Genomic DNA, 26,409 nt, shown 5'->3' with positions numbered 1-26,409 from the left:
ATGTACAGGTCCTTTTATTGCCTTCCATTAACTTGCCAGCTTCCTTTGAATGATGCTGTAGAGTATAGCAGTGCTTACTCCAAAAATGCACAGTCATGGATGAGGAGCTTGAAGCTAATTTTATTAGGATTTTCCTTTCAATCTAATAAGTCTCAAATTCCGAAGAATATCAGTATTAAAAGGTTTAATGTCAGTCATGCTTCCATTGCGTTAGCTGTCACACCTACATATAACACATTCACACATGATCTCATTTTGTCCTTTGGTCTATAGCAGAACACTTCCTTTTCCTAATCTTCCTTTTCTGGACACATTTTGTAGTCATAGGAAAGACGTATCTAGTAACTGATTGTTATATATCCTTTGCATCAGTGTATATTGTCCTAGATACAGGGTGTGGTGCAGCAGGCAAGAGCTGGACTGTACATGCTGCCCTGCTCACTAGAAGTCTCTAGAAGCCCGAGACAACACTGAGGATGATTGTATTTCCCAGTTTCAGCCAGCAGAGTGCTCAGTGCTTAAGCAGTACAGTTTTGCCTGAATCTCAAAGTTCCAGCCCGTAATTGATATCACACCAAGCGAATACATTTTTCTATTTTTCTCCCAAACAGAGTTTATTAGACTGCTAGTCAGTGACCTAGTGAAGCAGTATCAGGATGTATTTATTGTTTGAGATTTCAAAGCACCTCTGTAAGTCACTCTGGATAAGGGTGTCTGCCAAATGCCGTAAATTTAAAGGAGTCGTATTATGCTTTTTAATATTTTCCTTAGGGATGGTCGATATGGACTTAAAACTATATCACGATATTTCCTGGTATTTATTGTGATAACGATATCAGTGACGATATAAATAGAGTACCATGCACCACCGTTTCAGATTGTAGAGGTAGCTTCTTGTTTAGCGATAAACTCCTCCTCAGCTTCACATCTGTTTTCGACCATACTTGTTTTCGCTCTGCACGTGAGCTGCGAATGGCTCGCAAACCGTCGCACACAGAAATACATCATCAACGAGGCGTTATCTTTATTATCACGGGAAGACTAATTGTTACTATGGGGAGAATTTCTACCGGTATATCGCAAACGATCAGATATCGCCCATCCCTAGTTTTCCTTCTCCTGTAGTGTATAATATATGTGCATATGTCTGTGCATGTATAAGATCTGCTAAAAAAGTTAAAAAGCTCATAGTCTCCCCCAAAGGGATTTATTTTATCTAACAAAGAACACTGCTCCAGACCTGCCCAAAACGCCTCGATCGAAGTCCAGATATTACTTCCGCAAACGTCTGCGTCACTTTGTGAAATATTAGCATAATCCCGCCCAAAGGCGGGTACACAGCAGGCTACACACAAAGGCTACTCCTGAAAAGTAGGGCGATTCTCAGTTTGCTCGGACAATCTTGCGCTTCTGAATCAGAAACTGTAAGTGTTTTTGAGTATTTTATGACGCATCTGCTATTGACTGTTTAAATGTGGAGTTTTGTGTTGTGGCTCAGTTGTAGACCTCTGCTAACGTGCTAGCTAAAGTTTGCTAAGTTGCCTCGGTTTTGTAACTGTTTGTTTGTATGTTGGTGGTCTGACAGAGACGTTGATTGTAGCTGCTGTTGGGATTGTATCTTGAAATGGTTTATAACAATCAAATCACAAGGATCCTAGCTTTCCAAAGATTTCTCGCATGAGTACCCATTTACCCACAGAAACTTCGTACATAGCATAGTTCTGCACTTAACAACTTGACAGCCCGCCGTCGGAATTTACATCGCATCTGAAAGGTAAGAGAGTTACAAAATAAAAACGTTGTGAAACACTGTGAAACGTTCTGCTCAAGTCGTGTTTGCAAAGTTGGTTCCGCTTGATCATCCGCATTAACTAAACCCGGGCTCGAACTGATGCGGTAAAACCGACGACATGTTGCTTAGGTGCTTAGAAGCCTTGGAGGATGAAGCTAACCCAAGGGGCGTTACATTTCCGTCACACGCTTGAGATTTTTGGCCAATCATAATGCAACTGGTCAGCTGGCCAATCAGAGCACTCTGGGCTTTTCGAAAGGCGGGGTTTTGCAGAAATCGGAGCTGAAACTGAGCGTTTCAGGCAGCCTGAAAATAGAGGTACTGCAATAATGTACAGTATGTGACAAATAATGCGTTTTTTAAACATTAAAACATGTTAACTTATTCTATTACACCCAATGAACTAAATAATGAACTTTTAAAAATGCTTCAAAAGCAAAATATGACCTCTTTAAATGTACCTTAACATGATGTCGTTCCCTCATAGAGATTGATCTGAATATTAGTGTTAAGAGAGAGATGTGAGAACAGTAGAGTGGCAAAATACCGGACACAGTAAGAGTTGCTATTCTGACTGGGAAAAAAATGAAAAAGTGAATCTTAAACAGAGCATAAACTGTTAAAGCCATAAACCTGCTGTGCAGGAACCGTCTCACTGTTTTCAAATTACTGTCGTTTTTGTACCTTTCCTTTTTGTTTCTCTTTCTAATAAATCAGCATATTATTTAATATTTCTTAACGGAATACTTTTAGCGTAAGAAGAATCATTCATCATGTGTTTTCATATTACAAACCTTAACAACAACTCTCTAATGTGTGTTTGCGAAAGCCGCAAATGAAGCTGTGGATTTAAAATACTGAAAATAAAAAGTCAAGTTGTCAAGACTTGGTTGCCTTCAGCATATAAAATGAATTAATACAGTCACATACTTGTCATGAAAAAGTGGACTGTTTTTCGAAGGTATTTGAATTAAATATTCTTGGTTAGCAAGTTTTTTTTTCTTGTACACTTTTTGGATGTGTAAATTGATGTCACTGTAGATCCATTACATATCAGGATGTATAAAAAATAGTTTGAAAATCCTGGATTTTGAATATGTTAGTTGTATGTTGAATATGTTAATCATTCCAACTTTGCTTTACTCCTGTTCTATCTCGCTGAGAACTAGAGGCCTGAGAGTTTTATTATCAATACACACTTTTTAAAACAGTTTCATTGGGTTTTTGTGAATGATTACAACACAAGCACACAATCGATTCATTTATTCATATATCCTTTTAGTTGCAATATCCTATGAATCTATATTAAATATGCACAGTTGTTATTTACATGGTTCTGGTTTTATCAAAGGCAAAAAAGAAATAAATCATTAGTTGGTAATCATACTGACTTGAGCAAATGTAGTGTTAAAATATGATAGCTCAAACATTTCCAGTTACAGGTGTACAGGCAGAGAGCCAGAGATCCATTACAGTCTGCCATCTCACTATGTGAATATGAAAAGGCATCAGGTTTTCAGTTATTCTTTACTCTCTATGTAGAACTATTTAAAAATCAGGCATTTTGTATATTAAGTGAACCGGTTAAGATAACACTAGTTTCAGTAAGTGCAGTACAGTCTTCTTGAGAGGATAAATTGCTTAGCAGCTGTGATGTGACTTCATTTCTGTCATTGCCTTTAACTATAACATGAAACGGTCATGTTCATGACATCAGCATCATGACGAAGCACAACATTTTGTACTCTGAGATCGTTGCCAGTTAGATTTTGACCTTGTCATGGTATAGCTGTAATCCAACAAATCTATGAACAAATGAACGCAGGCACAGCTTTAATTGTGGCACAGCGGTTTGTTTTACGATATTGCCAGGCATATCACAATGTGTAGGAATGTGATCTCAATATGATATTTATCATATATTATATGATATATGATATATATTGTGCAGCCCTGCTATATGTTTGTCCTCCTATGCTCTTTAAAAACAGCTGGAAGCTAACAGAGAATGCTGAGTCATTCAGCAGATCCTGTACGATGTCACATTATACTTACACATTCACTCACACACACACACACACACACACACACACACATACACACACACACACACAAACACATGTACTAATCCCTTTAATATTTTGGATTCTTGGTAGCAATTTAAAAAAAAAAATAGATTAGAGCCGTGATCAGATAGAATGTATACTTGAGACTGTTTTAGCACTTGTTGAATTTTATTTATTTCCTCGTCCTTATTAAATAGCTCTGCTCTTTATTCCATAATCTTCCGAATTAATCCTAATTAAGCGTCGATTATTGCCGTATATTAGACTGGCTTTAGTTATATTATGTTCTTTGACAAAACACTTATTTTTTATCTGTTTTCTTCCTCTTATATTTGTGCATCCTCCTTCTCATCTCCACTAGTCGGCAGCGTTTACACAAGCCACCAGTGTACCCCCTCCAACACACACACACCTCCTCCCTTTGCTCTGTATCTCCTCCCCTTGTGGCTCATTCATGCACTGGTGTGGGGTGGGGAAAGTGAGAGAGAGAGATAAAGAGAGAGAGAGAGAGAGAGAGAGAGAGAGCGGTGCAGCAGAGCAGGATCAGAGGCACAGCAGCGTGTTAGCGTGTTAGCAGTAGCCGAGCGTCACTCCTTCCCCTCAGCATGCAGAGCAGCACCACGGCAGCCGCAGACTCCACCAAGATGGAGGGATTCTGGAGCAACTGGAAGTGCCAGGGTATTGTTTGTGTGCATGTGCATGTATGTGAGATGGTTTGGGGTGTCTAGAGAGAGAGACGGAGGATGAGGATGCATGCGCACGTCTTGATTGGCTGATTAAACAAAGAGGAGAGACGAGCGCAGTCGCAGCACGGCTTGATGGCCGAGGCTGTGCAGATAGACAGGTTTAGACTAGAGGATATGGTATGGGCTGTAGTGTCTCCTCGTTTATGGGTCTCGTCTGCGTCAAGGCAGCCGCCATGATGGGGGGTCTGAGACAGTCAGACACGCCTTTCCTCAACACCCCCCCCCCCTTTCACCTCATCCTCGCTTTTTCTGTGCATCCTTTCAGCACACACAACATGAAGCTATCCGAATGAACGAATTTTTCACCTGCATAATGATCCTGCTATGTGAGTGCGGGGTTGTGCTCCTCCTGCTTTGTGTCTGGCTGTCTGTAACGTTTAATATCAATGCCGACTGTGTGCTCGTGGGAAGTTGGGGTGTGGCTACCTATAGCAGGCCAACTCCATTTGCACACAGCTCCAGGTCACCATCAGCACATTTTTGCCATCCTTTTTTGTGCAATAGAAAGCTAGTGGTCTGTGCCAGACATGTTTATTAGCATGTGTGTATGTGTATCAACGTGTACTCTCCCTGTTTTGAGGCAGGGATGTAACTGCTGGTCCGTGTGCGCTAGAATATTCTATGGAAGAGCTCCTGTGGTAGAAGTACTGTAACTGGCTAGTTTTTGTGCCTTGGTGGGCTTTTAGTTCTTCATTGGCAATACACTGGCAAACATGTGTATGTGAAGTGTGGGCCTCTGCAGTACCTTAAAGATTATCTACATATTCCTAAATGTCAAAGCTGAATGTATGTGATCGGTGAGGTTTTATGTGCCTCATATCAAATGAGTTCATAATCTATAAACGTCAGCGTTTATAGTCAAAGCACAGATTTTAAATAATGCCCTGTTTGGCTGGATTTGATCATTTAATAGGAAATACCGATTAATGCTATGGCTTTTGCCAGTCGCTTCTCTTCGTCATTAGTATTCCCCCTCTGTATATGTTTACACTAGTGAAATGTATAACCCCATAAGTGTTTCACCTCTGACACGCCACCTCCATATTTGTATTTCTCCCATTTGTGGTTGCATCTCCTGTCTTTATTATTATTTTTTACTTGTAGGGTAATTCAGTATGAACACATACAGGCCTGCTATTACAAGGGCTTTTTTGTATGTGAGACCTTGTTGATTCACTGTGAACAGGAATCTTAAAAAAATAATAATAGATACTATCTTGTAGAAGAAGCAGAATTTTTCCATGTGTTTAAAATACACTGGCGTAGTCTTGTGTAGCGGCATGATGGCATTGTCCTTTCTGTATTGATTTTGTGCTTCAGGAGGACAAACCTCAGCAGTGCTGGCTCTTAGATCAGCGTTTTCTGCCTTGAGGAAGGCTTTCCAGAAAAACCTGGGGTGTGAGGAGCCATCTTGGCTGTGTCACAAACCAGGCCATTCTGGTGATAGCTGGCACAAGAGGTGTCTGTTCATGACTCATGGAACAAAATGACTAATATAGACTACCCGAATATAGTCTAAATCAGTCTATAGAGTTCTGTGAAAAGCATCATGGTTTTTTTTTTTTTTTTTTTGGTTGGTTTTTTTAGCTTTCAGCAAGAAGTTCCAATCAGAAGAAGGCAGCATTAAGGTTAGATGAGTCCAAAAAAGAAGATCAGATGAGACAAACAGCAAGAGATCCCACCACCATGAACAGAGTGACACCAGGCCCTCCATATCAGTGTGTTGCAGCAGACTCTGCCTTTGATAAATCCACCCAATTTAGTTAAATGTAGATCTCCATCGGGAATAGGTAACCTAGAATTTAAACAGAGGATCCCTCTGATTGGTAGTTTTATTCTGAAACACTCACACCAGCTCTACTGGTTGTCTGCATGCACACCAAACTGCAATGCCAATTGAAAAAGACCTTTATAGCGGCAACACTTATCATAACGCCACAGTCATCATTATGCTCAGCACCAGTGAGCTCATGGGTCAGTGATGATACTATTTTGAGAAGGTTCCTATTTTAGCACTGCAGATGTTTAGCCACAAAATCAGTGTTTCTTGTGATTAGATCATAAAGATAATCATTAATAAAGGTCTTAGGCTCATTCCAAAGATTATATCCTGGCACAAGGTACAAATTCAAAAAGAGTGTTGCCTAGCAATCATGCAGTGCGATAATTCACAATATTATTATTACATAATACGTTCAGTAAATACCATGCTGATTTATAAGGCTGCAGTGTGACCTCATCAGTCTGGCTGCAGGTTCTGGTTGAAGGATCGACTGTTTTTTTTAATTTTTTTTTTTTATTTTAGTATTATTATTTTTGGACAGAATTTTGTATTTTAGCACGCTGTAGTAGTCTTAAATTTATCTGGCCCTCTGTATGCAGTCCCACAGAAGGCACTAAGCTCAAACCCCATGTGTGGCTGGAATAGTGATTAAACTGGGCCTTTAATTACAGGTGAAATGATCAACCTTGCTTCAAAAAGGTATTTGGTTGCAGGATCAGGACCTTTTAAAAAGTGTGGGAAACGATATATGCGTATATATGTTCCTACAAGACGCTAAAAGATAGCAAAATGTTACATAATCTGATGACCACGTTCTGTAGAACATGTTACCGGTGATCACATAATGACTTCATCATACTTTATCTTAACCCAGAGGTTCTCAACCTTTTGTAACTAAAGCCCCCACAGGCCTCCCCTATCATATGGCACCCCCCCCCCCCCCCCATATTGGAGGAGACCAGGTATCATGATTATCTATTCTATATAAAATCTATCTATCTATATATAACTTAATGTATAATCTGTTTTTGATAGATAGATAGATAGATGTTTTACATGTAAAACATGTTGCCATACATTCGTCTTGCATTCTAAAAACATTCGCATAAGAATGATGTAAATGGGGCGGAAGGGCACATCTCATTATCCATGACACTGTTAAATCTCCGGCTCTCAGCCCCTCACTGAACAGCGCAGATGCAGAGAGAGGTGAGAGTGTAGCGGGAAAGTAAGACCTCACGCTTGCAGGACAGTACTGGTGCTATTTGGAAAGTTAATAAGGTTTGTCCAAAAAGTCGCTAGAATTGTCGCTAGGCACTTTTTTTTTGGAAAAAAAATCGCTAAAAGGGATCTGAAAAGTCGCTAAGTTGGCAACACTGGTCTGCACTGACTGCTAGATAAAAGGCAGACAAAACTCCGCCTCTCCCCAGCAAAAAGAAAATACCGAGGGAGAGGGAATGCGGGGTTTTTCATTTATGCACATTCTATCTGAAAAGCAATAAAATACACCGAATACTCAAATGATGCCCTATCTGTTTTTTTCTTGAAAACAATTTGCGCCCCCCCCTTCCAATCTCTCCGTGTTGAGAACAGTCTAAACCCATTTTCCAGTTAACGTGCATGAAATCTAATCATAGTGCCTTTAATTTAGAGATCCATAAACCATTGTGATTTTTTTTGCATGCATTCTTTTGTGTCACTACTGAAGGAGAATGCAGAACAGAATTTCTTACTGCATCAGAGGTGTGGTGTGTCCTGTTGACATACTCCCAACTGTAACTGGATTTGAATTACTCTGTGAAACATTATACTTATTTGACTCGGTTAATCCATCGATTTGGTATTACAGCTTGTGGCATGTTGCTCTGGACTGTCGGCTAAGCCGTGTTGTTGGTTGACTTTTCCTCTCAGTACCTCAATCCTCTTGCCAAGGCTTTTGTCATTCAGATCTGTTGTGTGTAATTAAATTAGTCATCTGGTGAGGTCTCTGGTACTCAGCCGAAAGGGTTTGTGTTTCCCTTTTGCTGGGAGACACGTTGGATTGGTCGGCTTCTATAAACAGAAATAATATGTTCGGTGTTTCCACCTCATAGTGCAAAACCGATGGCAGTGTCGATGTAAATGGATTGACTTTGCACCAGCAGTGAGATTTCCTAAGCGTGAATCTCAGTTCTAGTAAGGCCTTTGAGTGTACAAAATAGTACAACCAAAGACCTGTAAAACATCTGTGATGCCTGTTTCAGCCAGCTGAAAGGAAAATATTATATATTATATATTGTGACCCAGTATCAGAAAAGATTACCATGGTATATTTGGTGTAGATACTTACCACAAGTTCATGCTTCTGATGCCAACGGCAAGTAAATATAATTTATGAACAAAACACACTCATTTTGCATTCATTATGTATTTCACCAGTTTTTCAAAGCGTCCCATTGCTTGTAATCTGTGTTATGGTCGTGTTTTCTCATCCGAGTCTTGTTGAGATCTGACCTTGCCCAGGCTATCTAGAACATTTAGCACAAACAAAACCTCAGTGTTTCCACCCACTACTTTGAACTTGAACTCATTTACTCAATTACTTTGAATATCTCTCTGATTGCCCACTAACAGCATGCACAGTTTCTCATACTGTGCATTTTTGTTGGGAGCGCACACACTCGTTACTTGGTATTTTAATCATTTGGGGTCTTTATTCATATGAAAAGTTGGTTGAGGTTAGGGATAATGGTGTGATTAGCAGTCGTACCTTTTCCAATGACTTTATTTGTATGAAATCCAGCTAAATCTGACATTAATGGCAAAGGTTGGAAATCCAGAGCTGTCAGATGCTGGGTACACCTACACAAGTGTGAAGTGTAGTCTACTAGACATGATTGGAACAACACAGCCATAGGGTTGATAGACTGATTGGTACCATAGTCTGGGAACAGTGTAGACAGGGAGGATGGGCAGACAGTTACTGCCTCAAATCATTTCAAAGAGGAGGAGTGCTGAATTCTGAAATAAGATGGTGTGCGTGGATAAATGTCGCTTCTGCATTAACTACACATTAACTGACTTTTCAGGAATGTGTGTGTGATTAATTTGTTATTAAGATGTGAATCTGACATACCGAAGCTGTTTTTTTTTTTTTTGAAAGCTGATATGTGGTGATTTAATAAAGCATCTCGAAGAATTCTTTATTGGCTGTTAGAGCAGAGAGGCAATAAACACGAAGAGAGATTGCTGCATGTCGGTTTCATCCTAAAAAGCTGCTCTGGGTTTGCTCAGTGAATTATTCAGTAACAGTTATACAGGTTTTTTTGGCATGTGTACTTAGTATGTGTTCTATATTTTAGTGATTATGTTTTGTTACCTTGAAAATGGTCTGCCTTTAGGTCTTTCTTTTAGCACCTTCACCAGGATACATGCCAGTGGTTTCCACGTTTGCTTCAGCTCCATGGATATTTATCGCTCAGGATTAGCTTCATTACATGTTTCTTACTGTTTTTACAGTTGTTACGGTGGCGTAACACAGCTCTAATGATGAAAGTGTGTCTGATTGACAGCTAAATTAGTGGTAGCACTAGCAGGTTAGCTTGTTCTGCAATGTTAGTAAATCTTTTTTTTTTTTCCCCTATCATCCCAGTTCTTGCCCGTGCTTTCCTTTCCTGTTTAATCCTTTCCCTCCCCTCTCACCTCATCAGTGCCTCGTTACTCTGTCTGCCAGGCCTGTCATCTCTGTTTTACTGAGAGAGAAGGAGGCTGGGATTGCCGGGGAATGATGGAACATGGTTACTATGGAAACTGCATCAGTGCTCACTCCATTGCACCCATCTCTGTTTCCGTGGCGACCGAGCACCATTCGGAGGAGACGCATTTTTACCATGCAGGCTTTAATTGGAAACCGTGCAAAATCTGGGAAATGATGTGTGTCAGGGAGTGAGAATGCACGTGTATGTGTGTGTTTATGTGAGTCTATGGGCGTCAACGTTGTTTGTGCCATGGGGGGAAAAAAACCCCACATGCTTTAGTGATTGCAGGCTTTTCACTATGCGTGCATGCTTAATTGAGATTGATTTATACATTTTATTGAAAGGCTGTATATTAATATCTGATATAAACTGCTCTGTATAAATTACCTGGGTGTTTAGAGAGCAGCCGGCACCTGTTTATCGCGTAGTGTGGTCTTAACCACACCCTGCCGCTACACACACACACACACACACACACACACACACACACATACACAAAGGACCCCAGCGAGCATGTGCAAAACCTGTGTAGAGATTTCTGGAGCATCAGCTGCTAGCATAGCATGGCTCAAAATAATGCTCCAGTTTTTACAGCTTGCTAGCAGAGACGGCATATAAAAATGATAAAATATGTAAAAGAGAGAGAGAGAGAGCTTATGGGTGGTAGATTAGAATATATATATATATATATATATATATATATATATATATATATAGAGAGAGAGAGAGAGAGAGAGAGAGAGAGAGAGAGAGAGAGCTTATGGATGGTAGATTACTATATATATATAGAGAGAGAGAGAGAGAGAGAGAGATTTGAAAGGGTGCTATTTTGACTGTTGACTAGTTAATAATATCTTATAGGGCTGTATAATGAAATGTGAATTAAAGGAAAGGGGAGGAGATTGCTATGGGAAGGGGGTGGGGCTACAATTCATTGATATGCTAATATATTTTAATGCGGGCACATATGGGAGTCTGTTTATTTTTGCTGTCAGTCAGGTTGGAGTCTTTCCCACCATATTGTTGGCAATCTTGCTTTTTTTTTTTTTTATAAATAATTACTCATCCCTGTCGTGCTTTAGAAAGCTTGGATAATAATAAGCATTTTTCCTACAAGCAGATATGACCCATAGAACCCAGGATTGCATCACATATCTGATCATGTTAGCTGACAGTGCTGAGCATCTGGTTCGGGTCGGTTGCCATGACCACCATGCTGCCTTTTGACTAGAAATGGGAGGATGAGAGGTGTGAGCAGGAGCAGGAGGGATAAAATGGAAGAAAGTTAGAGAAGGGTGACAACAACAGCAACCAAAAAAACCAATGTTAGCCATTGACTGATTTTGTCATACATTTACTGTGATGCTATGTTAAGGTCAGTTCTGTCTGAAAGATTAGCGGTTTACTCAAGATCATAACTTGTTTAATTTCTCTCATTCTCTCACGCTCTGTCTCACTGTATAGCGATGGAGCTGTTGTACTGGCGTGATGTGAAGCAGACTGGCCTGGTGTTTAGCAGTGTACTGCTGCTGCTCTTCTCTCTGACTCAGTTCAGTGTGGTCAGTGTGGTGGCCTACTTAGCCCTGGCCGCTCTCTCCGCCACCATCAGTTTCAGAGTCTACAAGTCCGTCCTCCAGGCAGTGCAGAAGACCGACGAAGGACACCCCTTTAAGTAAGACTTCTTCAGTGTATCTGTATATTAGCTGCATTATTCGAAAAAGCTTTTCATTTCATATTTAACGGAGCAGAATTGAAAAGATACAGTTTACCAAAATAGTTATTTCATCACTAGGGTCCTAAAATACTCTAAACAATCTCAAACGACTATATGTATTGTCATAATTGTTAGTTTAGTGCATTTCACAATGGATCCAATGATACTAATTATTACAATGGTACCATTTATTATCTGCATTTTTTTTTGCTGAATATTAATATAGTTTATCTAAAGGTCTCCAAATGCAAAGTACCCGACCTGAGGAGAACCACCTCGCTTCAATAATTTAAAAACTCTCCTAATTATTAAAACAAGGATCTGCCAACACGGCCTCCAGTGTTTGTAAAGCATAAGCTCATTGGCTGAGCACAATTCTGCTGTGATTGGTCAGGGTAAAGTTAGCATTAGCGAAAATTGGACTGATTCATATCCAATAAAAAAAAAAAACACAATTGCGTGAGAGATCGACAAACGGATACAGGTGTTTCAAACACATGGCACTCGATGTGTAAAGGCACATGGAGCAATCCACAAATAAATGTAGCTAATGTTACCAATAAATGTTAACCGAGCAAGGTTGTGCACGCTATACACACTTTTAAATCCAAAACTTGATGGTGGAAAAACTACCTTATTTAATTTATTTGGTTATCTGAAACATTTTCTCCCTAATTTGGCCTTGGCAAATACAATAACTACCAACCGTGGAGAGTGAAGTCTAACACATGGTTCATCCGAGACACATGAAGCCAGCCAAGCACATCTTTTCAAACTGCTGCTTGTCCTGGGTCACAGGACAGCATAAGACATATGGAGGAAAGCGCTATCCACCTTCTTGCACATACATGAGCTCACAGATGCCAATGGTTGGATAGTGGCTCTGTGGTTGATAGAGGAGAGTGAGTATACCATCCTTCCCACCCAGAAAGCATGGCCAGTTTTGCTCTCTTGGACTCCCAGCCACGAGTGGGATTTGATTTGATGTCGCTTTCGTCGGATGATTACTTGTCACATCCCTCAGGAACCGTTATATCTTATTTTTGTTGCAACACACAGCAACGTGTGTGTTTCCTTTAGAGACTGAGTGCTTATGCATTGGTGTGCAGGTCATATCTGGAGATCGAGATGTCCCTGTCAAATGATCAGATGCAGAAGTATGCCGAGAACACCCAGAACTACATTAACAACACTCTGAAGGAGCTACGCAGGCTCTTCCTAGTGCAGGACCTGGTGGATTCACTAAAGGTATAATAATAATAATCCTAATAATAATCCTAATAATAATAAATCATGTGTGTTGATTTATAAACAAAGTATAATCTACGTCTTTCTCCAAGCCAGAACTCACATGAAACCTTTCCTATAATCCATATTCTGTTACACATAATGGCATACAAATTATAAACATGTACCAACATAATTATAACATAATTTAAACAATATTATTGTTTAATATATAATTATATTTAATTTAATATATAATTATAGTTTAATATATAATTATATTATATATTATATTATTGTTTAATATATAAACAATATTTTTGTACAAAATAAACCGTACAAGATTTTTTCATTTTTAAAATGTGAATAAGAGTTGAGAGAGGAATATTTTCAGCGATAAAGAGTTTTAAAATGTTGGGTATAATACATTTACATTTACATTTATTCATTTCGCAGATGCTTTTAACCAAAGTGACTTACAAATGAGGAAATGTCAAGCGGAGAACAATACAAGTAGTTCTACCATACAAGATCTATTAATTGAGTTCTCGAGAAGCAAAGAGCCAGAGTAGGTTTTTTTTTTCTGTGTGGGTTGGCGTTTTAGGGGTTGGTTGAGTGTTCTCGGAAGAGGTGGGTCTTTAGCTGTTTTTCGAAGATGGTGACAGATTCTGTGGTCCGGATTGAGGTTGGAAGTTCATTCCACCACTGAGGGACAGTTAGTGTGGAGGTTCTGGAAAGGGACATTGAGTCACGCTGAGTAGACACTACTAAGCGTGGGTCATTAATCGATCGCAGATTGCGTGAGGGAACGTAAGCCTTCAGGAGAGTGTTGAGGTAGGGCGGTGTTCCAGACAAGGTCTTGTACGTGAGCATCAAGGCCTTGAATTTGATACGGGCGGCTAGAGGAAGCCAGTGGAGAGAGATGAAGAGGGGTGTGACATGGGTCCTTTTGGGCTGGTTGAAGGCGAGACGTGCTGCTGCATTCTGATTCAATGATACAGAATGATCCTCTGTGGGTTTATTAGTTTTTTCCATAACCTGCACACTGATATTGCACCGGCTTGCTCAATAGGGATAAATCCACACACTCTAAATCTGTATCCTGTGTTTAAATGTTTCTGTAAAGCTGCTTTGAGACAATGTCCATTGTAAAAAGTGCTATAGAAATAAAATTGAATTGAATTGAATTGATATTATGTGCACATCTCATTGAAATCATCTCCACAACACTCGCTAACATTAATCTTACGTTTGCTCAGTTCGCAGTGGTCATGTGGCTGCTGACCTACGTGGGAGCGCTCTTCAATGGCCTCACTCTCCTCATCATGGGTGAGAACTCCTTTTATTACAATTCCCTTCATCAAAAGCCAACATTACTTTTTTTCAATTTAGTTACAGTGGATCTAACCGGACTCTTTCAATCCTGTCCTGTAGCTGTGGTGTCCATGTTTACCATGCCTGTGGTGTATGAGAAATACCAGGTTTGTATTGCACATACGTCGTTCTTATTGCGCTTCTAATTATTCTCATCTAAAGATCATCCTCATCACATCTGTCCCTCTCTTTTGTCTCAGGCACAGATTGACCAGTATGTGGGACTCGTAAGGACTCAAGTAAACACGGTGGTGGGGAAGTAAGTCCTAACGTCCCTTTACATCATTGGTCCTCATTGCCATTTTCCAAAATTACTCATGTATCAATGCCAAGGCAGCTCAATTTAACTTTGTCATCCAATCCGTATACACGGACGCAACAGCATACAGAGTGTCCTCCACTAATATTGGCACCCTTGGTAAATGTCAGCAAAGAAGGCTGTGAAAAATTGTCTTTATTGTTGAACCTTTTGACCTTTTGTTCAATAAATTCACAAAAATACTCTGCTGTCATAGATATCAAACAATTGCAAACACAGCACAGGTTCATCCAAAAAAAATATTTTATACACTTTGAAAATCTGGGATATTTATTTATTTATTTATTTATTTATTCATTCATATAAAACTGGTTTTAGGAATTTGAAAATTCTAAAACAATTAAGGAAAATCAACATCTTGACTATTCAGTATCCAAGATGTTACACAATTTCTAGGTCACTATTTAAATGGAATCAAATTTGTGATATTGACCACATTAACATGTGCATGTATAGAACATGGGATCTCAATTATTTGAAAGTAGACTTTTTTTTTTCTTTTAAATACAGTAATCTTGTGAAGAAAGCATTCAAACAGTGACATATTTGACATACATTTACAACAGGCTCCGTACACCAGAGCACATAAAGTACAAATAGAATGACGAGTGTAAGACAAGAGAAATGAACAGAACTACAGGTCCAGTCACCTGACAAGAGTATGTGTGTTTGCCTCTACAGGATCCAGGAGAAGATTCCAGGGGCGAAGCGAAAGGCTGAGTAAACAGCACAGAGCCACTGGAGAATACAAGGAGGCCATGACCAGGCTTTCCCTTATTATAGGGAGAGCTTCTCATTAGTTCATGGGTTTCCTCACTCACACGCACCCACACACACACACACACACACACACACACTCACTAATAAAGACATACACATACATACATACATACATGTACAGATACACATGCACATGTACGAGTTACTGGAGCATAGTTCTACTTTGTGCGCACTGTGTTGTTTAGAGCAGCAGCCGAGCCGTTCAGAGAAGTCCCACCCGTGCCCAATAACCACAGAGAGAGAGAAAAAAATGAAAAATGTGCCGTCACTCAAGCACTAAGCTCTAGTAAATAAAAAAAAAAAAACAGTGACATATGAAAGAGTTGTAACAAAAACAACAACAAAAAAATCTGTGTTTTTGTGTTGCTTATTAAGTGCATGAAGTCAAGAGTCTTAAGTGCTGATGCGTTTCTTCTTTTCTTCTGGTTTCCTGTGCTCTGGGCTTTCTCAGCGGCGCTGAAGACGTTACTCTGTAGTGTGTGAACGATGTCTTCAGCTTTAGTGCTCTCCTGTGATAGTCTCTTCTTCCTATTATTACTCTTTTTTTCGGGGGAAAAAAAAAGTCCAAAAGCAGCTTTTTTTGTCTGTGGCACTGGGTGGGTCTTCTCTTCTCTCACTATACCTGGAAACATATACACTTAAATATTACTCAGCTAGACGCGTGGACATGCCAAGGTTTACCTTCTTTGTGTGGCAAAACAGCCAATATTTAGCAGTGTTCTGATTAGGTATGGTAAACTAACTTGTAGTGTTTTTTTTTAATATATATATATATGTATATATATATATATATATATATATATATATATATATATATATATATATATATATAAATAATTCGTTACAGGAACTACAGAGATTCATGTTTTTAGGTACTGTTGTCAAACTTCTTTTAAGTGAAATGCAAACAAACGAAAGAGACGGAGGAGGAGGAAGCTTAAAGCAAGAGAATGCCAGCTTTGTGATTGTGTCCATCTTTGTACTATGTCGAGTGTAGTTCTTCTTAGCCATGGACTCTTAACTATTTGCACTTAAAATGTACTCACTGCTGAATGCGAAAAATAAATGTTCTTAAATGTATGCTGTCCAAAATCTTCTGGTTTTTTTTTTAACTCCTTTGGCACACAGATTATTGTGATTCCATAGTGACATCCATCCATGCTGTCATTTTCTGTACCGCTTATCCTACACAGGGTCGGGGGGGGGTGGACCTGGAACTTATCCCAGGGACAAGGCAGGGGACACCCTGGACAGGGTGCCAAACCATCACAGGGCACGATCACACACACACATTCACACACTGCAGACAATTTGGACATGTCAATCAGCCTACAACATATCTTTGGACTGGGGGAGGAAACCGGAGTACCCGGAGGAAAACGCCGGTGCACGGGGAGAATGTGCTATCTCCGCACACACAGGGTGGAGGCTGGATTCAAACCCCAAACTCCGGAGGTGTGAGGCAAACGTGCTAACCATTAAGCCACCATAGTGAAATTCTGTCAGTAAAACTGATGTAATACAAATTTTGTCTTAGATGTTTATTTTATGACTTCTGCATTATTGGGTCGGTCAAATAAAATACAGGGTGTCCCAAAGTTAGTATATATATATATATGTGTGTGTGTGTGTGTGTGTGTGTGTGTGTGTGTGTGTGTGTGTGTGTGTGTGGAGACTTTTGGGACAGCCTGTAGATTTCCAAACATGACGTTTCCAACAAAAAAAATTCAATGTTACTGAGAAATGGTTGTACCTCAGGAAAGAAGGCATTACATAATAGAAACATATTACATAATATGCTTCTAAAATATCAGACAAAAAAAAAACAAAGCATAATGAAGGTTGTTGGGTTTTACCTGAAGCAAGTGTGAGAGTCAGTGTCTCCAGAAGAACTGTGGCAGATTCCCCAACATGCTTAGAAAAACCTACAGATAATTCCTTCTAAAACTGCACAAAGGCTACTGATGTGTTTTTAAAGATCAAATGGAGCTCAAACCAAATATTGACTTGGTTTCTTTTATTACTGTTTACTGCTCTTTATAGATTTTTTTTGTTTGTTTGTTTGTCTCATTTAATTTGAAGACAACGTTGCTTTAGAGCATTTCAATACGCGTGCCTAAGACTTCTGCACAGTACTGTATATTTGTTCTGGGATATGAGGTTTACATAGCGGAAGCTCGGTGGTTAAGCTGATTTGGGTTTCTGATAGAAGCTCACCTCTCACCGAGGCAGGATATCAGAATGGTGTCCGTCTGTCAGCTCCCAGTGCCATGCTTACACACACACACACACACACACACACACACACACACACACACATCCCTGTGCCAAGAGCAGGTGGCATGGACACGGATGCTGTGCTGTTGAGATATGGCAGTGAATACCCCAGTGATCATCCTATTCTCTAAGAGAATGAGTCCTAAGAAACATAAAGATAAAAGTATGAGTAATAAAGTTTTCTCAAAACCATACAGACGTTCTCAAGATAAGGTTTATATTCCACATAGCTGACAACTATAGCTGAACCTCCAATATACCTTCACATCTGTCATAAAAGAACAGATTTGTATTATAAAATAACAAGCTCAACCGTAATGACTGATCTTATATCGGGATCAGGGTGTTATTGTCTTGCAGTCTTTCCAACCAGGAGAACAATGGCAGCTCAGAAGGATGTCAGATATGTTTTTCTGTTGAGAGCGCTTCACTCATCGGATGTCTGAGCTTCTTCCTCCCCCTGCTGGTGAAAATGATTTCCCTTTTGTTAGGTTCCAAATATCTGCATCAACTATCAACTATCTGTATCGCTTATCCTACAAGGGGTTGTGGGGAACCTATCCCAGGGAACTCAGGACACAAGATAAAGGACACCCTGGACACAATCGCATACACATTCACACACTGTGGACGCTTTAGAGATGCCAATCAGCTTACAATGCATATCTTTGGACTGGGGGAGGCGGGAACCCCCGAAGCACAGGGAGAACATGCAGACTGGGTGGAGGCAGGAATCGAACCCCCGACCCTGGAGGTGTGAGGCATACATGCTAGCCACTTAGCCACTGTGCCCCTCATGAATTTAATCCAAAACATAAAAATAATATTACATGCAGAATTATTGAACATGCAACAATGTATTTAGCCATCTGATAAATATTTACATGAAACGGAAATATTTAGAATATGAGAGTCATGTGCCTCATTGTAGTGAAGCCATGCATTAGATTCAAATGCTAACACGTGATCCTACCTCACAATGTGAACTGTCACTGACAATTAGGTCTACTTAGGATAAAAATTAAGAAGACATCAAAATCAAGACATTTAGTTTGTTAGGTATCACAGTATGAAAAGTAACAAAAACGGTCAGTGTATATTACAGTGTATGTTAAAAATATTAACAATGGAACATATAAATATTAAGCTAATGTTTTAGCATTACCATTTCCAAACATGAAATAAATAATACTCTCTAAAAACTTTCAGCCTATGTCATCTTTAAATCAGTCTCTGACTGGAAAGTACATTATATGGCCAAAGATTTGTGGACACATCCATATGTGCTTGTTGGACATCCCATTCCAGATTTATTTCCCGTTTGCTGTTATAATAACCTCCACTCTTCAGGGAAGGCTTTCCACTAGATTTTGGAGCGTGGCTGTGAGGATTTGTGTTCATTGAGCTACAAGAGCATTAGTGAGGGGGTACTGATGATGTGTGAGGAGGTCTGAGGTGCAGTCAGTGTTCCAGTTCATCCCAAAGGTGTTTAATGGGGTTGAGGTCAGGGATCTGTGCAGGACACTCGAGTTCTTCCACTCCAACCTTGTTAAATCATGTCTTCATGGATCTCGCTTTGTGTACAGCGGCATTGTCATGCTGGGACATGTTTGGGCCTCTTAGTTCTAGTGAAGGGAAACTGTAATGCTACAACATACAAACACATTCTATACAACTGTATAGCAACGCTTTGGGGAAGAACCACATATGGCTGTGATGATCAGGTGTACACATACTTTTGACCAAAAATCTTAGGTAAGGCAATCTGTAGGCTATTAGTATGTAGCCTAATAATAGAATCTTTCTTGAAAAAAAACTTGTTTGATAATGTGACAGGGGTTTCCCCCCCTAACTGATAGAGAAGTCTCAGTCTATTGCATGGCACACTTCTGTATCTGTTCATTCATTGTTGTAGGCTAATTTTACTAAAACGTTATAACCTGAGACAAAGGAGGGCGAGGCATTGGGAGACATCATGCTATTATACATTTTGGCACAGCAGCGCCATCCTGTGGCTAATACAGCATTTGTGTGGTTGAGTTTTTTTGTTTGTTTTTTTGCACTTTCGATACTCTTAATGGAGGAACAAAGGAGATCACACCAGGACAATCTACAGCATCCAAAGTGTGAGTAAGATATAGTGTGGGATTTAAAGATTCATGTGCAGTGACCACATCCAGTTGTCTAATTATTATTATCTTATTTATTTCAAAATCCCACTAAAGTTGTTTTTTCTTTTTTTTAAAAATCCAGAATTACACGTTTTCTTTATCATTTGAATCATGCTCGTATGTTTCCAACCATCTTTTTACTCTCCATACCCCAGCTCCATGTCATTGCTCTATTACTAAGGTAATGTTAAGAAAAGCTATTCTGAGTCTAATCCTAAAGATTCCCTCAGAGCTCTATTTTTTTTTTTTTTTTTTTTTTTTTAATTCCCCAGACAGTCGTTCAATCAGTATTTAGTGTACTTTCTTTTTCTTTCTTTTTGTTTTGGTGACAGATTTAATATGTATAAGATTGAACTCAAACCATTCAACCAAGGACACAGCAGGGTCTAACCTCACCAGCATCCTCATATAGTCAGATGAAGCACACACACACACACACACACACACACACACACACACACACACACTGGGGTCTGCTCGGCCTTGGGGAAGCTTCTGGACTGCCTCTATACCTGTAGAAAGGTCAGCTGAGCCTTACACACACATATACATGCACACACACACAAAGCAAAGCAAAACAAAGCAAAGTCTGACTGACACATGACAGCTGCTGGGTCTCACACACCCTACAGCCAGAGCAAAAGACTTAGCCAGGCACAAGTTGTCGGATTTCTCTCCTTGTGCCGTTTATTTTATTTATTTATTGTTTGCTGCAATACAATGACATGTTTAAAAACTTTATTTATTCAAAATTTCAGTAACAGGATTTGGATGAGGGGGTCATGAAGGCTTACTGGAAATGACATCTGCCCTGTGTGCTCGCATGTTCTCCCCGTGCTTCGGGGGTTTCCTCTGAGTACTCTGGTTTCCTCCCCCAGTCCAAAGACATGTAGGCATTTCCAGATTATCCGTAATGTATGCGATTGTCCTGCGATATGTGCGTGTTGGAACCCTGCATCCATCGTGTGTCCCAAGTTCCCTGGGATAGGCTCCAGGCTCCCCTACAACCCTGTATAGGATAAGCAGTATGGAAAATGGATGGATGGATTTAAATGCTTTTCATTTGGTAGTCTGTTAATAGTTTGTTAGTCAACCATCTTTTCAACACATATTAGACACTGAGTAACACCAGTCATGGTTTTTATACACGTTAGATATAATTGAGTCAGTCACGCATTAGTATGTATGTCTCCGTTTCCTCCATGATGACTCAGACAGGTGTAGAGAAACACTTCTACCTCTTCAGTTCATAAACTTGTTACAGGTACAGAGATGCCAGGTCCACATGACAAAATATTCCCCTTGCAAGAAATGCACACAGCTTTTAAAGGCCAATATCATGACTAGCATTGCCAACTATACTCAAATGTTTAAAAGTAAAGTCATACATATTAATTCAAGCAGTTCCCCTAAACGATTCGTAACCATTAATCTTGCATTATTACACACTGAACAGTTTGTACAGTGTGATCGTACGTACAGCGCTGTAAACCAAATAATGATGCATCATCCCCTGCCACCCTGTCATGCCATTTCAGCTCAGGCTATGCTGAGTGTGAAGGGAAGGTCAGTGTGATATTTAGGCTTGATGATGTACAACGCTCTGTGCTCAACAATATGACACCCAGCAACAGAGCCATGCCAGAATATCCCCCTATCACTCGAAAGTGAATGATGACTCATACAGAGGCATACACAAATATCGTCACCTTCGGTGAAATAAAGAGAGAGGAGTCTGAGAAAGTCTAATAAATACCAGCAGAACACTGCAGCCCTGAAGGAGCACGGCTGGCATGTCAGTCGCACTGAATTCCTAATTCGCTCTTCCTAGAGATGGCACTGTCAGAACCTGTAAATGTAAAAGAAGTATTTGAATACAGGAGAGGCATTCTGTGGAAAAAAAAAAAAAACTTCAATCTATTATCCGTTCAAGCTTGAAGACTTGTCTCACTCGGATTTATTTTATGTACTATCCATGCCGCGCTCCATTAATCACAATTATGAAATGTTTAACAAAATGCAATATAATAATGGACTGAAAGGTTAATCCATCCTTATGCAAAGTGCACAGACAGATCCTCTCTGATGTCACTGCATTAGTGAAATCATAACGGATCGATTTTCATGGCTGAGTCGGTATCGTTGTTGGTTATACACTAAAAAGACTCACTTGTGAACTGTGAGGAATGCCTGACTGGGACAAAAAATATACAAACATACATACACAGATTATGTAGATTATGTTTTTAAAATAATTCCTATTAGAACCTGGTGGGTGCACGGTGGCTTAGCGGTTAGCACGTTCGCCTCACACCTGTGTGTTGCCCTGTGTGTGCGGAGTTTGCATGTTCTCCCCGTGTTGCAGGTGTTTCCTCCAGGTACTCCAGTCCAAAGACATGCATGATAGGCTGATTGGCGTGTCCAAAGTGTCCGTAGTGTATGAATGGGTGTGTGATTGTGTCCAGGGTGTACCCGCCTCGTGCCCCATTGTCCCTGGGATAGGCTCCAGGGTCCCCACAAACCTAAAGGATACACGGTACAGAAAATGGATGGATGGATTAAAGCCTGGCTTATTTGGCATTGTTTTCCGTAGTTCATTTATCTAAAATGAGCTACAGTTATGCTGATAGTAGTCCATTACTACATGTGCACACATGGACCTGTTTTGTTCATATGGAGAAGACAGAGTGTGAAGCCTGACCCAGTCTCTAACAGAACCAGTACCAGCTGCACTTCACTGATTAAGAGTCTCAGAGGAGAAACAGGCCAGAAGGCTACCCAAAGGCCTCCATATGGCAACCAACTGCTCTATGTGAGGGGCATTTCTGACCCTGAATACTTGCCTTCCTTTGATTTTGAGCAATGAACCGTTTTACTGTTGTCTTCAAATGTGGTTATAATGTAGCCTCTTTTGTTGTTGTGCTGTAACTGGGGTAAAGATCTCCACACAATATAGGGTGTCCCAAAAGTCTCCATACATAGGACTCTCCATACCTTAACACGAGAATACAAAATAATGTATTGAAATCATTCTCATGGCTGGATCGTGAAGCTGTCGCAAAGTTGCGATGTTTTGCGATGATTATTCTCTTCTAAATGGTGTGAAGACAATAAGTATCAACTACTACAGATATTAGCCATTATACCTGTAGATATTTATACTACAGCGTTATTGAACGCTCAATTCTGATTAGTCAGGTGTTGATTCATTTTCTATAACAGCACGGGTCAGACATTAGTTCCTGCAAGCTTTATATTAATGCCCTTATCGTCACTTACACAGGGACTTCTATGGTGGATAGGTACCAGAGGTAAAGCAGTAACTTTTAGCTTTCTGACAGTCATGGGGACAGAGGGCAACAAGCTGCATTTTTTTGTTGTATTAACTTCAAGAGAGAGAAAAGACAGAGAGAGAGAGAGAGAGAGAGAGAGAGAGAGAGAGAGTGAGAGAGGGAGAGACAGAGAGAGAGAGAGGCTAGTGATGAGACAACTACTTATAGCTGCAAGGACATATATGATAATAGGGACAAACTTGTTTCGCATACGTTCCGCAACATTAAATGTAACTATATACAGACAAAAAAGTACAACTTGTCATTCTTTAATAAATAAAAGATTGTTCGTTTTGGCACATTTCTATGATATAAGAAGAATTAAATAAAGTATGACAGGGTTTGCTGTTATAGGAAAATAATCAATATTGGGGTTGTAATGCATTATACCGCACTGTCCATCCACCCATCCATTTTCCATAACTCTGTTCCCACACAGTGTCGTGGGGAGCCTGGAGCCTAACCCAGGAAACTCGGGGCACAAGGCGGGGGACACCCGGGATGGGTTGCCAACCCATTGCAGGGCACAATCACACACATTCACACACCCATTTACACAGTACAGACAATTCGGAAATGCCGATCAGTCTACAACGCATGTCCTTGGACTGGAGGAGGAAACCGGAGTACCTGGAGGAAACCCTCAAAGCACAGGGAGAACATGCACACTCTGTGCATACAGGGCGGAGATGGGATTCGAGCCCCCAACAGCGGAGGTGCCCCCCCCCTTCATTGTTTCGTTCCATAAATAAAGATGATGGTCTATATGTGCGTAATGTGTTTAATATTGGAATAATTGGACTATACTCAAAAATGCTCTGATCATATGGGGGTCTGTGAAACTTCATTTACACTGTAATGGGTTCATGGGTGGAAATAAATTGAGCAGATCTAATCTATTAATCTCGCAGGCTAACACACAATAGGGTTTCTTTACATACTACTTTACATCATGATGTGAGAAGCTTCTATGAACTTACTGAACATATTACTGTTTCACGACCTTAACAACTTGATCTGAAGGATGTGCAAAGAGTGCATGTGTATGCCAGCACGTCTGTGTGTGTGTGTGTGTGTGTGTGTGTGTGTGTGGTTGGATTGAATGGAAACAGGGTCAGCGAGCGGAGGCTGGTTATCAGAGCAGAGAGACAGAAGGCAGTTTGCTGTAGGCAGGGGAAGCAGTCACTCTCCCTCTCTCTTAACTTTACCGAACACTGGCATCAACACTGCTATCTCTAACACTCTGTCTGTCTGTCATTCATTTAGTGTCTTATCCTATCTTAATCTTTTCATCATTTCAAGGTTTACCATATGGAGTCACGGCATCATGGGTATCGTCCGTTCAATCCAAGGTGAGGAGATTTGATTATTTCTTAGTCTTTCTTAAGATTTACTGGACGCTATGTTGTCCCCACAATAGTGTGTGTCAATCCTGTTCTGATATTATGCCCTTTGATACACTCTCTTGTATCCTCATTCATCATTCTTTTTCTTTTTCTTTTAATCTCTCCTTTGTTTTCTGTTTATGTGACCTTTAAGTTGTTTTTCTTTTTCTTTAACCTCATCTTGTACTGGTTTTATTCCATTTACAGTTCTCCTTGCTTTGTCTGCAGTTTGCTGCCGAACTCCTCGCTTAATAATCACCCTTTCCACATTTTATGCCTAGATCGAGAAATTGGTGCCTTCCATTTTAATTTATGTGACACTAGGTCTTGACTACTTTTCAGTGTAGATAAGACTTTTGGTAATATGGTGCTATCGCCATCTTTCTTACTGTGCGTTGCCTTCCATACCTGCACTTTAGCTAAACAGTAAACAGCCTCTTCTTCTTCTGGAAAGAGAATCACCACAGGTGCTTTGAGTAGTTTCTGCACTACTCAAGAGTTATGTAAGGTGATGTGAAAGACCTGAAGTTATTTTCTCCATTTGAGGTCCATTCCATCTGAAGCCTATCCTGAGGATGTAAAAACAAATATAACTGAATGGGAAGGAATTGAGAGAGAAACATTAACGAGCAGTGACTATGAGTCTATTAAGAAACTGAGATTTGCTTTATTAGAAAGCCAGAATACAGTATATAATATAATGTATCTAGGATCCAATCATGATATAGTGTGCGTTTTGTTTTTGTTTTTTCATTTGTTAATCAAACAAATTTTTTTTTTTTAAACTTAATAAGTCTGGAATATTCAACCTGATGGAAATACATCTGTACCGCTCTGAAATCATCTCCCTATCTCTGCTTCCCTACCATAGTCTTGCAATGCCATTCCTGGCCTGGATGAATTCCTCCCATCAGGAAGGTGAGCAGGGTCCAAACTGTGCGACCTCCATGGGCCCCAACCGGGTGTTACTCCAGGAGCTTCTATGGCAATTCGAGCAAAGACAGTGTCTGGCTCTGGAGGAAGAGCGCCAACGTTGCTCCCATGGTGCTCTAGGATATCGCCGGCCTCTCACCCAGGACGGCTTGCTTGCCCTGATACCAGCGTCCGAATGCAGACTGCTAGAACGGCTCTGTGCCCGAATTCCACCATCACACATAGCCACTGTACTCTTCAGGTATGTGTACGTGTAGGTGTTTGTACATGTAGTAGCTACTGATCATTAATAACCAAAGTGTGTGTGTGTGTGTGTGTGTGTGTGTGTGTGTGTGTTTATTACCTCTTTTAAGGTTCCGTGAGATTTTGGCTCACAATTATGTCGCTCCCTGGGAGCTCGTGTGCATCTTCAAACAGGTGCTGAGGGACTTCCTGAGAAGGCAAGAAGAGGTGGGCTACAGGAGGTCTTTCCCTCCAGCCCCACTTCCTGTTTCGCCTTCTCCTGCAGACATCGACACCCGTGACCGAAAGACTACAATGTCATCTTCTCTAGAAGGGCAAGAAAAGCATCGAGAGGAGATCCCAACAATATCCAGCTACGTGGACAGGCATTTACATAGTGCTTGTTCCTATACTGTCCAAAGGGACTGTCTTCCCTACTTCCGCTCCTTTCCCTATGACTAGCCTGAGGCCTACAGTGCCATAAATAGCTCAGAGACACCCTAGTGACCACAGTGTCCTTCCCATAGGCAAAAACCTTCCCCTGGACACAA

General features: G+C 40.3%; 2 protein-coding genes across 3 annotated transcripts in view; both read left to right on the top strand.

The window, feature by feature from the left end:
- rtn1b (reticulon 1b) overlaps positions 1 to 16,618 on the top strand; it is a 50,334-nt gene extending 33,716 nt beyond the window's left edge. The window contains exons 1-7 of one of the 2 annotated variants that reach the window (XM_053613914.1): positions 4,162 to 4,536; positions 11,589 to 11,796; positions 12,948 to 13,086; positions 14,325 to 14,394; positions 14,500 to 14,546; positions 14,640 to 14,698; positions 15,440 to 16,618. In XM_053613914.1, the coding sequence (XP_053469889.1) occupies positions 4,464 to 4,536; positions 11,589 to 11,796; positions 12,948 to 13,086; positions 14,325 to 14,394; positions 14,500 to 14,546; positions 14,640 to 14,698; positions 15,440 to 15,482 (639 nt within the window). In that variant the 5' untranslated portion in view covers positions 4,162 to 4,463 and the 3' untranslated portion in view covers positions 15,483 to 16,618. Of the gene's footprint in view, positions 1 to 4,161; positions 4,537 to 11,588; positions 11,797 to 12,947; positions 13,087 to 14,324; positions 14,395 to 14,499; positions 14,547 to 14,639; positions 14,699 to 15,439 lie in introns of those variants that run through there. The other variant, XM_053613913.1, reaches the window with a different exon arrangement.
- Positions 16,619 to 24,325: 7,707 nt separating this feature from the next.
- On the top strand, positions 24,326 to 26,334 carry rd3l (RD3 like). The gene is made up of 2 exons (XM_053614360.1): positions 24,326 to 25,877; positions 25,990 to 26,334. The coding sequence occupies exons 1-2, from the start codon at positions 25,516 to 25,518 to the stop codon at positions 26,318 to 26,320; spliced, it is 693 nt and encodes a 230-aa protein (XP_053470335.1). The 5' UTR covers positions 24,326 to 25,515; the 3' UTR covers positions 26,321 to 26,334.
- Positions 26,335 to 26,409: the final 75 nt, after the last annotated feature.

The sequence above is a fragment of the Ictalurus furcatus genome, chromosome 25, assembly GCF_023375685.1.
Source record: "Ictalurus furcatus strain D&B chromosome 25, Billie_1.0, whole genome shotgun sequence".
Classification (NCBI taxonomy): domain Eukaryota; kingdom Metazoa; phylum Chordata; class Actinopteri; order Siluriformes; family Ictaluridae; genus Ictalurus; species Ictalurus furcatus.
The sequence above is the reverse complement of the archived record's forward strand: the minus strand, read 5'-3'. Positions and strand labels throughout refer to the sequence as shown.